Genomic DNA, 17,770 nt, shown 5'->3' with positions numbered 1-17,770 from the left:
GGGGGGGAAGATGGTAGTTATGTATTTTGTATAGGTTTTTTTTGCTGTGCAATAGTGCGGGTAAGTATTTTGTCTGATTTACCATTTGGTCAATTGTCTTTTTTTTATTTCAGTTGATGGGCTTATTTCATTTTTAGTATTGGGTTTTTTGCTTATTATATTTTTCAATTTTTTTGGTTTTGTTCTCAAATGAAAGTGTTCTGTAATTATTTTCTTCTTCTTCCTTTTTTTTTCTCTGCAACGGCGTTGGCCTTAGCTTTGCTCTGCTTCTTTAGTTCTTTCTTTCTTCTTCATCCATTCATCCTCTATTTCTAGCTTTGAGCTTTCACTTTGGTTGTACGGACTTGGATTGCAATTAATGATGTAGTTGTTTCTGGATGCTAGAATCTCTCAAATTTAAATGATATACCACAAATTTTCTATAACAAAAGTTTACGATCTCAATAATTATATTAACATTAATAAATTTCCTAAACTGAAAATCCAATCTATATATACATTTTTGAAGTACATTTTGGGTTCTACCCTTTTAATTTTGCTTATTTAAAATTTTAGTCCCTACAAAATTGCACTAAAAGCAAGAAGTAAAATATGGTAAATTGACAAAATCAATTTTTTATAGAAACTAATTAATTCTACTTAAATTCCTTATTAATAGCAAATTTATTTTCTATATATGTATTCCAAAATAAAAAAAAATATAAAAATCAATCATTAAACTGTATACACTGAAAAATAAACAATCAATTAAATTAAATAATTATAGATCAAGCAAATAGTATTATTTTAAATAAATAAAACAGTTAATTATTCTGATTAAATATACATTATACAAACAGTTATAATTCATAATTTTAGTGTTTTTCACGATAAAATTATAATACTTTAAGAATAATTGTATCACTAAATATAAAAATATTAAAAATTAAAAATATATAATTTTATTATTAAATTAAATACCGCTAAAGTCAAACATCATTATAAATAAAATTAAATAATTGTCCCGTGGTGTACCACGGGTTAAAATCCTAATTCTATATATAGAGGATGCATGTATTGGTTAAGCTGGAATCGACGACAAGGAAAGAAAATAAAACTCATAACACGGTCCTCTGAAACAGCTATTCCATGAAATCATCACATATAGCTATAATATGCATAGTTTTGCTCTCCTTCTTCTCCATGTATGAGTGTGAGTACCAGTGTTTTTCTCTCACATAAATTTCACAGACATATATATATATATATATATATATCAGATGTCTGTTTGTGTTTGTTTTGAATAGCAAAAGTTTTGGTTTATGAGTTTTGAATCGATGCGCAGGTAACAACAAGATAGGGCGGTCGAGGAAAATCAATGTACCATTGTGTTTCCACAGCAAATGCTACAACTTATTTAAACCTGATTGTTGGTGCTGTCTCGCAGCTGGAACCAAAAAAGATGATTGTTGGTTAGAAAGTGAGTACCCCAACGCCAAAGAGATTTGCCTCAAATCATGTATAAGATAAGCTTTCTTTGAAGGAGATACATGTATTGGAGAAGGAAGTTTTAATTGATTCGGTGGCTTTTTAAGGTGTTTTTGAGATTAGAAAAAAAATTTTAATTGATACTTGGTATGATTCTAGTCTTATAATTTAAGAGGATTTCGTATGACAATAAATTAAATTGTTATAATTTTTTTAACAGAGTAAATGAACTCATTTCATACCATTCTGCTAATATGCTATGTGTGTACATAACTCGATCGTTGCAAATTCTCCTATCATATATATATGGAAGCAAAAAAACTCAAGGAAATACGTAAAATATATGATCAAAGTAGATGCAGACAACTCGTCGCAACTGCTGGTAGCTATGATACCTTTCTGGATTTGCGGTTCAATATTACGAGGCGGGCCTTCGTCGACTAGACAAGTATTCGAACAAGACCAGTCTAAACCTCATAACTTTAGAAGAATCAGGTTGTTGCTTTCACATTCGTAGAGACAGAGAATTTTGGGTTCTTGGGTTTTCTGATGCAACTTGTGTCTCTCACTGAAAGACCTAGACTTTTTATTGTACGCCTCCAGTGCTTAGACACGCTTTGGAATCTAAGTAGGGAACTCACTAGAAGCCTCAACATGATTTCTTCTACCATAAAAGACGACTGATTACGCCTTTCTCGTCAACCAAATCGATAATTAAATCCAACTAAATCTGAGACCTAAAACAAATTCTGGTTATCTCAAAAGGGAAATGACAGTCAATAATAGTGTATCTAAACCAAAACCTAATTTACAATGGAAAGTCTAAACTCTGAAGATAAGGAATGAACACACTGCGACCAGGAGTCGAAGAAACAGAATTAAAAACTAGGTAAGTAGAATTAGGAAGCAACCAAATGAGCTTGGAGTGATTGTAATCTAAGATAAGCACCTTCTTATTATCAAAATTAGAAGTCGATCGATATAAGTTCCATGAGGGTCAAATAACCTTGGAAACAAAGAAGACGTTAACCTCAAGTCTATGGAGAACATCTTCTCTGATTCCCATTCCAAATCCAATGCGTTTTTGATCCTCCAAAAATGATGTACACCATTATCTACCTTCGTATCTGTAATCCAAACATGTCCATTTCGAGTACTGCTCATAATAATATATTCAAGACATGACGTCTGGGTAAGAGTAATGACTCGAAACATCTCTGTGTGAAGATTATAGGCAAGAACCATCTTGTTTTAAGTGAGCCAATAAACCCATCCCTTTGCAAATATTGGTCCTAATTTGTATATGTGTAGATCATGTAGAGGCGTACAATCCACCACGTACCTCCATTTCTTGACCTCAAAGTCGAAAACCTCGCATAATGAGATGTTGTTCCTTTTGTCGTCATGTAACCAGACTAGTTTGTATGTGCCCGTAACGCTGTCTTATTGGTAAGTGTTTGTTTATTTTGAGTTAAAAAAAAATAGATGTGATTTATGTTTTTGTTGCCGTTTGAAAAAAACGAAGTTCATGGCTATGTATACTTCTTTTTAGAGCCTTATCATTTGATTTTTAATTTCTAGAAAGTTCGGTGATTATATTAGTTATGCTTTCATTACCACGAACAAACTTGAATATAAATATATAGAAAACCCCATTGACTTCACTTAAGTATCGTTTAATAATCACCATGCATGAACGACAGGCTCGTATTAGTTATTAGAATCACCTCTCTGTGTACATACTTACGTAATGCAATATTCATGATCAATGATGAGCTATTTGGTAATTTTCAGTCTATAGGGATTTAGAACGATTGTGGTCTTGCATGGTCAATCGATCATCTTCCAACGACCAGTGATTCATTACATTCTCTCTCCGTCTCATTCATTAATGCTAAATTGATTACAACCACCGTACCTGAAGTAGAAGATGACTGTTTGAGCGAAATATATAACGTACGGCTGTGATTCATTCCTTGACTTATCAAACATGTTTGACTTAGACGATGAACGGACGGCGCTACGACCAGAGAAAGAGAAACTCTTGAGAAGTTTCTGTGTGGTTGAGCGTGACGTTTTTGTTTTACGAATAGAAGATTCTTTGCTACATTTGGGGATATATCTTTTAAAATTAATTTTGTTTTAATGAAGCTAGCCCTACATTTTGACATATATATCCAACATGTTTGACTTATAGGTAGAAGGCTTTAGTTTTTTAATGGCATAAGTTAAACAGACGTTAACTTTGATATATCAAACAAGTTTGACTTTTTTTAACAAAAGAAACATGTTTGACAAAAAAAAAACATGTTTGACTTATAGGTAGAAGAAGGCGTTATATTTTTAACGTCATAAGTAAAACAGACGTTAACCCTGCAATAGAGAGAATATAAGAAGATTAAAGCGTGATTGGTAACGGTTGTTACTTTTGGTTGTAAAGACTTTAACTTAAAAAATTTAGCTGTAGAGAATTTGGCTATAGATGTTGTGACCGTAGAAACTTTAACTGTTAAAATCTGATTGTTTACCAACAACTTTTAAAGTTGTATCTGTCATTTTTATTATTATTATAAATATTAATAATAAATATATATTATGTCAAAAATTAATTCATATAGCACTTTAATGATAAAATAAATTTTATTAATGATAAATTAAAATTTTAAAAAATATAAGTCAATCAAATATGTGATTTTTTGATTGATTATTCCGGCAAATATCAATAGTTTTTTAAATTGTTTTGAATGTTTTTTTTATTGAGTAGTTATATCAGTAGTCAAAAATCTATTAACCTAATCAATGCATTATTTGAATGTTATTCTATTATTAATCATAAATTTCATAAACTATATCATAGTATTATTAGTGATAATGATGAAAAAATAAAATTTATTATTGAAATGGATCTTAAAAGAAAGAGAAAAAAATTAGAATAATTAATTTATAAAAATAAAATATATAAAATATTTATATATACTTTTAGAAAGCTTTTTAATAAAAAAGGAGAAAAAAGAATATTTTTTTAAATTGTTTAGTTTTAAAGCATGAGTTTTGAGGCTTAAAGTTCTAAACATTTTTAAAGTTTTAAAACTGGGTTGACAAGACCTAAGTTGGAGTTAATAAACGTCTATGAAAAGAAAAAATACGATTCTTTTAAAAGATTTAGTTAAAAAAAGAGATTATGATCACTTTAGAGAAGAACACAGAGGATGTGTGAGTGTGACACGTCTTGGTTATAGTGAAGGGTGTAAAGAGGAATATAATTACTTTTTTCTATTCATAGGCGTTTACTTGCTACTTTTTTTTTGTCAACTACGTTTACTTACTCTAATTAGTAATTTATGATGGAATAGAAGCGAATGAGGAACATTCACAGAAACAAGAGATTTCTTAACTCGAGACCGCGTATATTTTTTTTTTAAACTGTTTTTTGTTTTTGTAATTTGGGCATTCATGACTTAAGTTGATTAGTCTCGACTTTTGGTTGGGGCCCAATGTAGCCTAGCGGATTATTTAAGAGCTCCGGTGAAAATGAACAAGATAATTGCAGTGATTACAAGCCAAATAAATCTCAACTCAAACGGAGATACCATCAAAACAAGAGGTCTTATAAGTTGCTGTTATGTGTGATATTGTGAATACTTGTGTTGTGGTATCTTAGTATCTCTCTAACATGTGTTGGATCTTTAAAGACAATGATGATGCCATTTCCTTTAATTTTTCAGGTGATAGAAGATTTGGTATGTCAGAGAATAATGACATTTTCATTACTGAGGAAGAAATACTGAGGAGAAACCCCAATAAACCAAGGCATACCTGTTTCATCAACACGATCATAGGCTGCATTCTTATCACATTAGTCTCTTTAGATATGGCCTCCAGATTTTCACTAAAATCTGGCCGCGGCTCAACAAATTATAGCTCCCCATTGCCGCGTTTTGATGCTGAGTCTTGTCCCTGCTCATTCTATGACGGTCAAACAAACTCAAAATTTCCGCCGTCGGCCGTTTTATATCCCATGAGCATGGCCGTCTCTCCGAGTAAGGTCCATCAAGTGTTCTTAAAGTTTCGAGGAGAGCAACTGCGGTACAACTTTCTTAGCCACGTAACCGATGCCTTAGAGAGGCACGGGATCAAGTTCTTCATAGACAAATACGAGCAGAGAGGCAAAGACCTCAAACATCTCTTGGTGAGAATTGAAGAGTCGAGCATTGCACTGGCCATCTTCTCTTCTAGGTTTGCATGCTGTTCTTTCACGTTCTCAATATGTATTTTTACTTCAGATGTGTTATGTGTATATACATATATGCCAGCATGTATATATATATAAAAACACATAAGATTCAAGAATCATAATGATTGTATTATAGGTATCCAGAGTCAAGGTGGTGCATGGATGAGTTGGTGATGATGAAGAAACTTGTGGATCAAGGAAAGCTCCGAGTGATTCCAATCTTCTACAAGGTAACGGCAGAAGAAGTTAAAAAACCAACACGTGACAATGAGTTTGGTAGAAACTTCTGGAGGCTCGCGGAATTAGTTTCTACAACTTCTTCTAGTAGAGATCAGATCAAACATTGGTTGGAAGCCCTGGAGTCCATCTGCGATAAGATGGGTTTGTCTTCAGAAGAAAGGTACGTTTTCGTCTTGCTTTTTTGTACGCTCTATTAATAAATATATAAAGGATGTTTGATGGATTAAAGTATCCGATATATTTTGGCAGCTCTGAATCCGATTTTGTCTACAAGATTGTTAAGGAGGTTAAGACAGTTAAAGAAGCAATTGATATAGAAGAAGAAGAGAAATCATTTTGGGGGGAAATATTAAAAATAAAAGTGAGGAATTTTCAGTTCCCTACAACGTAAAGAACAGTGGCATGCATGGGTTAATTTATATGCTCTTTTTTTTTTTTTTGTTAATTTATATGGTTCAAATTAAACTAATTTGTAATCATATTTTCATATAATTTATTAGGTCTCGGCGTTTGGGTATTTCAGGTCGGTTTCATATGTTCGGTTCCGGTCACTTTCAATTTTGGCTAATTTGCCCAGAGGTAGAATTAATACATATGTAATGTATTTTTTTTTTTTTTTTGAAAAAGGGCTAAGTAATGTATTATTATTATGAATTGATAGTAATGTATTATTATTATGAATTGATAATCAGTGGGTCATAGTTTTTTTTGTGTTTGGCTATATTGTACCTATAGTTTTGTAAATTTTATAGTCGAAAATAATAATATACTTAATATATATTTGTCATCTTATATGGGTCATCCTCGTTTTATGGGTCATCGTCGTTTTCTTCCTTTAGATCATAGTTATCGGCACAATATGGCTGATTTTGATGGAACAATAGATACCCGATCTCCACCAATTACACCATCAGGTTCTACAGTACTGCATCAACTTGAAAACGTGAATGTTACTTTTGGCAAGAGAGTTAGTCAAGTTGGGAGAAAGAGAGATCGAAGTGACATCCAAAAACGTGATGGTCAACAATGGAAGAACAGAGTATACTTTTTGACTTGCCTTATTGGAAATATGTTATGATACGACACAATTTGGACGTCATGCACATAGAGAAGAATGTGTTGGACAATTTAGTCAACACAGTTTTGGATGATAAAAGCAAGTCAAAAGATAATCTTAGTGCTAGAAAAGATCTTCGGGAGCTTGGTATACGTCCTGATTTGTGGCCTGATGATAATGAGAAGTATCAGGCAGCGTGTTTTACTCTGAGTAATCATGAAAAAGACATTTTTCTAAATGTTTTGAAAAATGTGAAATTCCCTGATGGTTATGCTTCCAATATTTCAACGTGTGTTGATCTTAATAACAAAAAGTTATCTGGCTTAAAAAGTCACGACTGTCACGTGATAATGAGAGATTTGCTGCCAATTGCTATTCAGAACTTACTGCCACAAGAAGTGACTTCGGCCATTGTTGGGATATGTCACTTTTTCCGTGATATATCTGCAAAAGTCCTCGATAAGGATGGTCTTGATAAATTACAAGAGCGTATTGTGCTGACTCTATGTCAAATGGAAATGTTATTCCCTCCATCATTTTTTACAGTGATGGTACATTTAATAGTACATCTCACTAAGGAGGCTAAGAAAGGTGGACCTGTCCCATTTCGTTGGATGTATCCGATTGAGAGGTGAATTTTCTTTCAGCTGGATATAAGTTAGATATATAAATATGTTTGGCCATTCAGTCATCTGACTAGGACTTGATTCACTCATCTGCAGGTTACTTGGACATTTCAAATCATATGTTCGTAATCGTGCTAAACCAGAGGGTTCCATATGTGAGCAATATTTAGCTGATGAGTGTTTGACATTTTGCTCAATGTATCTTGATGATATTGAGACAAGATTTAATCGGAGAAACCGGGTTGATGATCATCCTACAGTTAACAACAGTATTAGACCAAACTCTGAACTTGGAGTTATTTTTCCAAATTCCGGTAGATTTGTTGGAGCAGGCCATGTTCATACTCTTACTTATGTGGAGAGATTGCAAGCCCATCGACACATATTGGTCAATTGTCGACTTCTTGATCACTTACGAGAGTAAGTTTGTATCATTCAATGACAATGTGGATATATCGTCTTTATCTTCTCTGTTGTAGAAGCTAATATAGTTGTGTATATAGGAAATTCAGAACTGAGCTAGCAAGAAAGCAATCTCGTCGGAATAGGAGAAGCCGTGCTCTTGATATTGACAGAGAAATACACATAAATTTTGCAAAATGGGTCAAAGAGAGAGTTGAGAAGAATGACATTGATGATATCACAGAAGATTTACGGTGCTTAGCTCTAGGTCCATCTGATAAGGTTGTGAAGTATACAGCCTACAATGTCAATGGCTTTAAATTTCGCACAATATCAAGAGAAGATAGTCTTAAAACACAAAATAGCGGTGTTTATGTGGCTGCTGAAACAATGAGTTATGCAAGCTCTCGTGATTGTAACCCTAGAGCAGGAGATGTAGCTTACTACGGAAAATTAGTTGAAGTTATAGAGCTGAACTATTATGAGACTTTTAGAGTTGTATTATTCAAATGCAAATGGGTTGATACTCGCAATGAACGAGGATATAAAGCAGATCCCTACGGTCATCAGATGGTTAATTTTTCACGCTTGTTACACACAGGGGATGATCATGATGATGAGCCATATATATTGGCTTCACAAGCAAGACTGGTATATTACGTTGAAGACTCACACGAGAAAGAATGGGAGTTTGTTGTTACTGTTCAGCCTAGAGATTTATATGACATGGGAGATCCAGATAATTCAGCCTCCACCGCATCTCTGGAGACTGATTGAAGCATCATATAAATATGACTCTTGTATATTGTATTGATGTTTTCCTCTCAATCTCATTATGAACCTTTTCTTTCCATCAGTTACTTACATGTTTCTTTATTTTTTTCCAGGATGAGTGATTCAGTGCAGTTCACCGAATCAGAGACACAAGCACCAGAAGATTTGCAGTACTTGGAGCAGGTTTACAGTTCTCCTCCGCGACTTGCTCAGGAATGCAAAAGTTACAAATGGAAAATTCAATTGATAGGTAATTCTTTATATAGTACTTTGTTATTCATAAGTTTTGTGAAAAATGACTCTCTAGTTTTGACGTGCTTAGATTCTTTATATATTACTAAGGAATTTTACTAAATTACTACGTATATCAAATGTGAATATATTTAATGTATGGGCTCTACTTGTTAAAATAGATCATGATAACAACATAGAAGACCAAATGCTGACAACCAAAGATGTTTGGAAGTTACAAGATCGTAAAGTGATTGTTCACTTCGATGAAGATAGCGGTCAACCTGATGAAGATTCTGGAGGCTTACTTGGATCATGGTTAGGTCAGCTGAGTACTGATGTGAACTTGTTACCCATTAACTACAGTGATTGGAGATTGTTCAGTTCTCACAAAAAAGCAAAGGCATGGGAAGTAATCCAGGTAAACACTTTCATTTTGTAAATTTCTTTTCGTTTAATAAGGGTTAAGGATTATTGTGTGTCATACATTTCAAGTATAGCTAACCAAGAACTTCTCGTAATTTTTGTAGAACAAATTTTGGTTTGATGATCCTGAGACAAGAAAGGATTATGTGATTGGTGTACTAGGAAGCAGGTGTAAAGATTTAAAATTGCGTCTTTGGAGAGAGTATAAACAAAATGATCAAGCTCAAACATTGGAGAATCGTCCTACTGATATACCTGAAGACCAATGGCATGACTTTGTTACCACGAGGTTCACTGATAAGTGGAGGGTATAGTTTTTATACTGATTATTTATATATTTAAATGCTATTTTAGCTTAAAATAACATCTTGTCAACATTTGATTCAAGAGAGTACGAGATCGAAACATCAAAAGCCGAAGCAACCATACCATGCCTCATTCATGTGGGAGAAAGAGTTTTGCTAGAAAAAGACGTGAAATTGTGAGTAACCAATCATTAATGTCAGTTGTTTGGTATATGTTTCTTGAGTTCTCTTCTGCTTTTAATTACTTGTTATGTAAGTGTTAGTTAGTTGTTTTTATCGTCTTGTCACCCTTTATTGTATCGTATGTGTAAACAGGAGGAACTAACATTGTTTGATGATTTTACATGTGCTTTTGAATAAAGAAAAATGTGACTGGAAAAACACCATGCCGAGCAGAATTCTTCATCGAGACTCGCAAGAAATCTGATGGAAATTTCGTAACTGAGGAGGCTAAAAGGCATGCGGTTAGTTTCCTTCTTTTTAATAATATTCTTTGTTAGTGTTTTGGGTAACGTAGATGGTTAGCAAGCTTTATAGTTATCGATATTATGAAAATGTGAGATTGTATTTTATATGGATTTACTTGTGGTTTGACTGTACATGTTCTTGATATATTAATTGAAATTGCTAGGATGAGCTAAGAATTTTGATGACCCAAAATCCATCAACGCAAGTCACAAGCAATATGCCAGCTAGTTTGGATGATGAATATTCTCAAGTGTTTGGTCCAGAGCGTTCTGGCAGAGTACGTTGTGTTGGTCGTGGACCTACTCCCTCAAAGTTTTTCAAGCGCTCTACGGCAGCAAGAACTGAGGCTGAGAATGCTGAAGTTGTTCAGATGAGAACAAAGATGGCATCATTAGAGAATAATGTTAAAAATCTGACAGGAATCTTACAACAGCTGTTGAGTACAACTACTAGCGATCAGGTATATGTTATGATATTCTTTTCCTTACAGATTATGTGGCATCAATAATTTGTAGTTGTTTTAACTCTAATATTTGTATTAATATTTTAGGCACCTACATGGGCAACTTATGCGAATATAATAAGCTCTTCATCTTCTCAGGTAAATATAACTTTCTAAGTTTTAAATTTGTGGAGAACTCATGTTTATAAATGAGTAATACATTGGGTTTTTGGTGATATATGTTTCTTTTTAGGAAAGAGGAAATGAATTCAATGAAAACCAGAATGGCAATGGTTTGAACGTCAATGGTATGAATGAAATTGGCATGAACGTCAATGGTCTGAACATCAATGGCTCTGAACGTCAATCGTCTGAATGGCAACAGTGGAATACTAATGGCCGAAACGTCAATGGTCGGAACAACAATGGATAACAAACGTCAAACGTCAAACGTCAATGGTTGACCTATCTTTGTTATAAACATATCTTCATCTTTTTCTACTTTTATTAGTTTAAACTTCTCTTAGGATTTCTGTTTTATAAATTTAGATGATGTGTTGTAGTGGATTATTTGTCTTGGAATTTGCACTAATATAATAATTTGCAATTAAGATACTAATATGTATATTATGCATATTTTAATTCTGTATATAATTTAATTAAAAAAAACTTTTAATATCATTTACAAATGATGTAAATCATTTATGGTCGATTAAAAAAATGACCCAAAACCAATACATCAGTGTCATTTACATGTGATACAAAAATTAATATCAGTTCATGATAAATGAAACTATGATTCCAATCACTAATAAAAACTGACAGTAAATTTAATGTCACTTATTTATAATTGATACAATTATTACATCAATTAGAAAAATTGATACAAATATTTAACATCAATTGTCATAACCGATACAAATATTTATATCAGTTATACTAATTGATATTAAAATTAACTTCATTTATTCAAGTGACACAAGTTAACATCAATTCCATCAATTGATGGAAATAGTTGCATCAATTGTTTAAACTGACCCAAAGTATTACAGTCATTAATATCAGAGTCACTTAAACAACCGATGTAATTTAGTTTGCATCAATCAAAAACTGATGTAATCAAGCAAAATAAATGACCCAATCAACCTCGTTTCTTGTATTATAATAATCTATTTTCTAGGATTTTCACACATATTGAAGACTTTTTTTGATAAAAACAATTATAACATTACTTTTTTTTGATAAAAACAATTATAACATTACTCAGATTGAGCTAACTTCTCACTTAAACTACCTATAGAATTAGAAGTAATAAAAAACCACTTGTCTAGTCAATTTAATCGATAATCAAAATCGATTTAAGTCTGAGTACTAACTGGAATCTCGAAAGGTGATACAAGAGGACGCATGTTTGTTGCCGTTCTTTGAGTGTTCTTGTGAGTTTATGGCTAATTTTTTTTTTTCTGAACCTTTTATTATAGTATCGAGTTAATCTCTAGGAAGTTTGGTGAATATGGAGTAAACGTCAATTATGAAAAGAAAAATTGATTTACTTGAATATAGGTTTAGGAAAACCCATTGAATACCGTTCACATAAATATCCCTTAAAGATATCACCATTTTTTATTATTTTCTTGCAAATTTAACTGTAAATAAGATTATAGAGATCTATATTTATTGAATAACTATAGATCGTAGTGAATTCGAACGTTCACTACTATGCGCTGTTAAAGTAGTAGGAGAAGCGGATGAAGATGGAAGTTCTTGTGATGTCGTAGACACATTTGGTATCTCTTGTGATTCATTTGTTATCTCTTGTGCTTCATTTTTTTTATCTCTTGTGCTTCATTGTCCACAAAGACAAAGTCTACTCTTGATCGACCTTTCGAAACGTTGAATCTTATTCCCTTTAGCTTACGAGATTCTAAGCTCGGCTTTCCTTGATATCCAAAACGAAAATTCTTTCATTAGTTAAATATTAACCGGTTGAATAAACAAATATGCAACAAAATCATTACACCATAACATTGATTTGGTGATTAGAAAAATTTGCCACTTTATAAAACTTTGAAACAGCTAACTAATTAATTATTTGATGAATAAAATATCAATTTTGTTTTCAATGGTTTTCTGATACTATTTTATCACGCCTAGTTTTGAATTTATGTCACAACTAGTCTTTCTCTATCAACGCACCTGAAAAGATATATCTACTTTCATTTGCACCAGCTGATTTAGTTATCTGGCAAACTTTTATATGCCACTGTGCGTCATTCACCTAAATTTGCCTAAGTTTTAATTCGTACGTACGTACCACGTGATCTTAAAGTAGTACCAGCAATAGGAATGTTTGGTTCCTCTGCTGATATTCCTAAGCTGAGTTTTCCATAAACTTTTGAAGCTGCAAACATTAAAAGTAAAGATTATACAATGATATATATTAAAATATGAAAAACAGAAAACAGATCATAAAACTTCATACCTATGTATGTTAACCATTCATGCACTATTCTTGTAACCATTTTTTGATTTTAAGGTTTTATCTAAACAATGACGTGCGTAGAGAAGACGTTAGTATAAGAAAAGATTCGAAATAGAAGTAATTAGCCATTTAATTCTGATTATATAGTCATGTGTAATGTTTTTGATCACCCCAAAGCACGAAATAACAAACATGCTTATAAGTAATAAATTTAATTAAAATTTTAAAACTACTTAACCAAAATATCCATGTCATCATCAAATAACATGTTGATTTATATATAGTTTCTTTTAAAAAAGAAAAAAAAAATCATTTACAATTGATCTGTCTAATGAATATGTATAAATTCATCTGAAATTTTTTAAGTTTATATTATATTGCTAAAACAAATAAATTTGATAGCTTTTTTACCTTTTAAAAATAATTAATTGTGAATATAGAGAAATCGTAGAGAGTCTAAAAACCAATAGTGTCATTATCACTCTGTTAGATATTTTGTTCCCAGCTAGCAAAAATATCGTCGTTATTAGATTTTTTATTTATTAAAAGACTCTAAAATTCTCTGAGAAAATCATTGAAATGACGTCATATATAAAAAAAAAACCGAACCAAACAACTCACACACAAAAAGCATAACATTATCCAAAATTATGGACAGAGCAGAGGAGGCAGAGCAAGAAGAAGAGTTTAGCGATTGGGTAGTTCTAAAAACCTCACCCAAATCTCCATCAAGTGACGCATCTACCCCTCCAAACTCACCGATATTACAACCAAGCCATCTACGTGAAAATCCAACCGACGACGACGACGATGATGATGACAACGACGGAGAAGAAGAAAGTGAATCTTCCTCTGCCGTGAGTCTCTGGCTTCCGTGGCGTGTGATCGATACTGCCAAAACGCGATTGATCAAGGACTCAGTGTGCTTCTTCCAGGCCGTGGAGAGGGTTCGTTGTAGTTACCTGACAAGAAGAAGTGTACTTTGGTCATTAACAATCATCGGTGGTTTCTCGTTGGTCTTGAGCCTTGTTTACGTGAAGGTCGTGAGATGGTGGAGACGATTACAAGAAGAGAAGCTGAGGTTTCTGCTTCTTCTGCTCAGAGAGAAAGATCAGGTTTGTGTTAATTAATTAACTTTTGAGTTCTAAGTAAAAATTTATTAATTCTAGATTTTTAATTGGAAGTTTTGTGATTTTGTAGAAAATAAAAGAACTTATGGTTGAAATTGGGAGATTGAACGAGTTGTTATCATCACGACGCAGAGTTCGAGTGGTTCGAATCGTGTGACGATATAGAAGTATGTATATACTTGGATTACAGAGTAGACCAACTGGTATACAGTATATGTTGCGTGATTGTTATACAAATATATTAATTTCATGTGTATGAAAGAAGTATTCAAACAAAAAAATAAATAAAGGAAAATAGAGTATGTGATATAGTTTGCGTTTGATGTTTTTTTTCTATGGGTTGTGAGAGTTTTTGCTGGTAACAAGTCTATTGATGACTCATAAAAAATTATAATAACTTATATACTATTATGCGTTTATATAGAGAATAGAATGATAACCTAATTAATTAACCTAGTTTCCTAATTATTTAATGTAGTGATCCTTCCATGAATACACTAATTAGTGTTAATGCACTACTGACATTCTCTAGTCTCTACCCATTGGTGGATGGGGGTGATGTGGCGTGGATGCCAAATATGAATAGGTGTCTAGATTAATCAAGTCTGCTTGATTGTTTCTAGTTTATTCTTGTGTGTTGCTTGCTGCTTGTTTAACGTTTCCGACTTTCCGCATTGTGTGTTATGTTTACTTGATCTCACGGGTAGATGAATGGAGATAATGCATGTTAGAGGGTTATTCAACTCACTAAGTAATCTAAAATTACTCGTGATAATATTTTATCTTGTAGGGAAGACTAAGAGATGGGTGGGTTTAGGCAGATAAGAAACTGGATACAAACCGGATAGGATGTTTTCATGCTGTTTTGCAAAACCCTATACCCTTTTAACATGTTTTCTTCGAAATGGATCTAACTGTTTTATTTGATATTTTGTTTTTAAATGTAACAATGTACTAAAGTAATAATAAAAAGTATTTTTGCATATTCGGACACGTGGAATGGTACTTGGCCTAGTCCGGACCAACACAACGCCACGTCTGTTCCAAGGATTGAAAAGCCTACGAGACGTACGCAGCGGGAAGGCGTTGTCGGTGAACTTTCGGAGGGACTTGATTCGTTGGTGGAACCTCGGTCGAATAATCAACAAAACTATAGAAACTTCTCTAAAAATTCTTTAAAATCATATATTTATTCACTTTTGATGATTTTGATAAACTCTTCAAAATTTTAATAAATTAGAATCCAATAACACCCTCTTAAGTTGTTGTTGTTTTCCAATCATTTAAAGATAAAGGGATTTTTCCAAAGATTGAGAAATCATCATCTTTCAACTAATTTTACTAGTATTAAAATTTCTATAATAATAATTATTTTTAACTAGAAAAAAATACCAAAGAAGCGGATTTTGAAGAGACTCTTTTGATTAAAAAAACTTATATAAAATTTGAAAGAGAGCTCTTCAAGTGATGACATGTCAGCATGTCACATTTAATAAAACCATTTAGTTAAAAAAATTAATGCATTAACACTCCATTGCATATATGAAATTAATACTTATTAGACTTATCCAATGGAATTTTGAATTAATTTTAATTTAGTGCAAACATTCAAAAAAAATGCTATTAGTTGAATTTATTATTTATTTTACAAAAAATATAATATGAGTTACCAAATCAATGTTATACTACATAGTTACCAATGTTGTACAACTGAAAAATGTTTGCGTAAACTTTACTTTAATTTGTTAGTTATAAAATAATAGTAGAAATTTTATTTGATTTACTCTATACATTTTATAATGTTTTACATTTAATATACTTACTTTCATACTCTGATTTCAACCCTTATTCGGTACATGATACAATATTATAATTCGTGAATTATATAAATTTGGTAAAAACCAGAAAACAAAACAAAATCCGTATTGAAGTGTCGTATTTAGAAATCTCGATTCAAATTTTAGAATTTTTAGTTGTATATACTATATTGAATAAAATATAACATTTTTGGTTCCTTAAATTTTGATATGATGTCATTGCGTCGATTTTTAGTGCCAAAAAAATATTTAATAAATTAGATAGAATATTCTATTTTTTAAAATTATAAGCAATATTGTATCTTAGTTTATATATATATATATATATCATTATTATACAATTTAGGCATGCAAATATTTAATCTTAGTTTTGTAAATAAAAGAAATTTTATAATTGTTCTAAATAGTTTGTTGTTGTTTGCTAAGATTTTTTGAAACAAGAAATAGAATATGTTAAACAATTTTATTAAATAATTTTAATATTTTATTATTATTTAATAAAGTAAAATAAGTTTTTATTTTGTTAGTTATTAAATTAATTAAAATAAAATAAGATTTTTTGTAATATATCATATGATAGTAGAGTTAAATTTTTAACAACATTATTTAAATAAGTGTATATAAATACTTTTCAATGTGAGTACTCTCCTAGTTTACTTACAGGTTTAGAAAAGTTAAAAACTAAAAAAGTCTTATAAATTAGATTTTCAAATTCTGGTTAAAGTAAAATAAGAGTGTGACAGTAAACTACGAGTAGACGGTGACGACTAATGTAATAATGTATACTTGAAAAAATAATAATAATAATGTATGCTTGAGATGAATCCAAGACGATGAGTTCCGGATAATAAAAGTAATATTTTTTTTCTTCTTAAAATATAGATAAAGATGTCGACAAAAAAAATATATATATATGTAAAGTAAGACAATTGCTAACGTAGTAACGTGTGGGACCCGAGCTGTTATAAGTGATGCATGATCTATTCATACCGTATATAACATTCGTAAATTTATTATATATAGATACCATACTTGTTGGACATGGGCTGCGCCCCAATATGCCACTCGGCCCAATAAGACAAATTCCGCGATTCCGACCCCATAAAATTGGATGCAAGTCATTAATAATTCGTAAAGGGCAATCTCGGGAATTCACGATGGGAACCCTAGAAGACCCTCGGTCTACAGTCCACTATATAAAGAAACAGTACTCACTGGAGAAAGGAGGAGGACTCGCGTACAATACCCCGAGAGCAATACTTTGCGTCTAAAAACTCTTGTTATTCTCTGTATAATTTCCTGTTAGCTTCCGAGCTCGTCGTGACTCACTTGTCAGTTCTCCTGTGAACTGACGAGCACGATCTTGACTCGTTTTAGTGACGACCTCACATTCCTAGCGTTAATAAAGAACAAACTTCACTCTTTCCCCCTAAAATCGATATTTATTTAGTGTTGTGCAATCCCGGTACAAACAATTGGCGCCCACCGTGGGGCAAGAGTAGAACACTTTTTTTTGACGAATCAATACCGACGGTCCTCACTTCCTCGAAATTTCAAGATTCATGACGAACCCTAGCGACGATCTCAACGAAGCAACGGAGCAACCGACGGAGCAACTAACGGAGCAGCGATGGGGGCGAACGAGAGCACGAACCGTACCGCCTCTACC

General features: G+C 32.3%; 4 protein-coding genes across 4 annotated transcripts; 3 read left to right on the top strand and 1 right to left on the bottom strand.

Annotated features, from left to right (window-relative positions):
* LOC104793862 (protein PHLOEM PROTEIN 2-LIKE A5-like) lies at positions 5,492-6,332 on the top strand. The gene is made up of 3 exons (XM_010520287.1): positions 5,492-5,703; positions 5,838-6,101; positions 6,191-6,332. The coding sequence occupies exons 1-3, from the start codon at positions 5,492-5,494 to the stop codon at positions 6,330-6,332; spliced, it is 618 nt and encodes a 205-aa protein (XP_010518589.1).
* Positions 6,987-11,105, top strand: LOC104793861. The gene is made up of 11 exons (XM_019246253.1): positions 6,987-7,629; positions 7,721-8,044; positions 8,137-8,833; positions 8,914-9,050; positions 9,214-9,452; positions 9,562-9,765; positions 9,846-9,938; positions 10,125-10,226; positions 10,394-10,690; positions 10,781-10,831; positions 10,926-11,105. Exons 3-11 carry the CDS (start codon positions 8,508-8,510, stop codon positions 11,103-11,105), a joined length of 1,629 nt encoding a protein of 542 aa, XP_019101798.1. The 5' UTR covers positions 6,987-7,629; positions 7,721-8,044; positions 8,137-8,507.
* Positions 12,347-13,194, bottom strand: LOC104793860. Its single transcript, XM_010520285.1, has 4 exons — positions 13,155-13,194; positions 12,990-13,073; positions 12,529-12,554; positions 12,347-12,484 (listed from the first exon to the last, which is right to left on the bottom strand). The coding sequence occupies exons 1-4, from the start codon at positions 13,192-13,194 to the stop codon at positions 12,347-12,349; spliced, it is 288 nt and encodes a 95-aa protein (XP_010518587.1).
* LOC104790098 lies at positions 13,747-14,689 on the top strand. The gene is made up of 2 exons (XM_010515794.2): positions 13,747-14,269; positions 14,355-14,689. Exons 1-2 carry the CDS (start codon positions 13,805-13,807, stop codon positions 14,439-14,441), a joined length of 552 nt encoding a protein of 183 aa, XP_010514096.1. The 5' UTR covers positions 13,747-13,804; the 3' UTR covers positions 14,442-14,689.

This window comes from Camelina sativa, chromosome 6 (genome assembly GCF_000633955.1).
Source record: "Camelina sativa cultivar DH55 chromosome 6, Cs, whole genome shotgun sequence".
NCBI classification, from domain to species: Eukaryota; Viridiplantae; Streptophyta; class Magnoliopsida; order Brassicales; family Brassicaceae; genus Camelina; species Camelina sativa.
The sequence above is the reverse complement of the archived record's forward strand: the minus strand, read 5'-3'. Positions and strand labels throughout refer to the sequence as shown.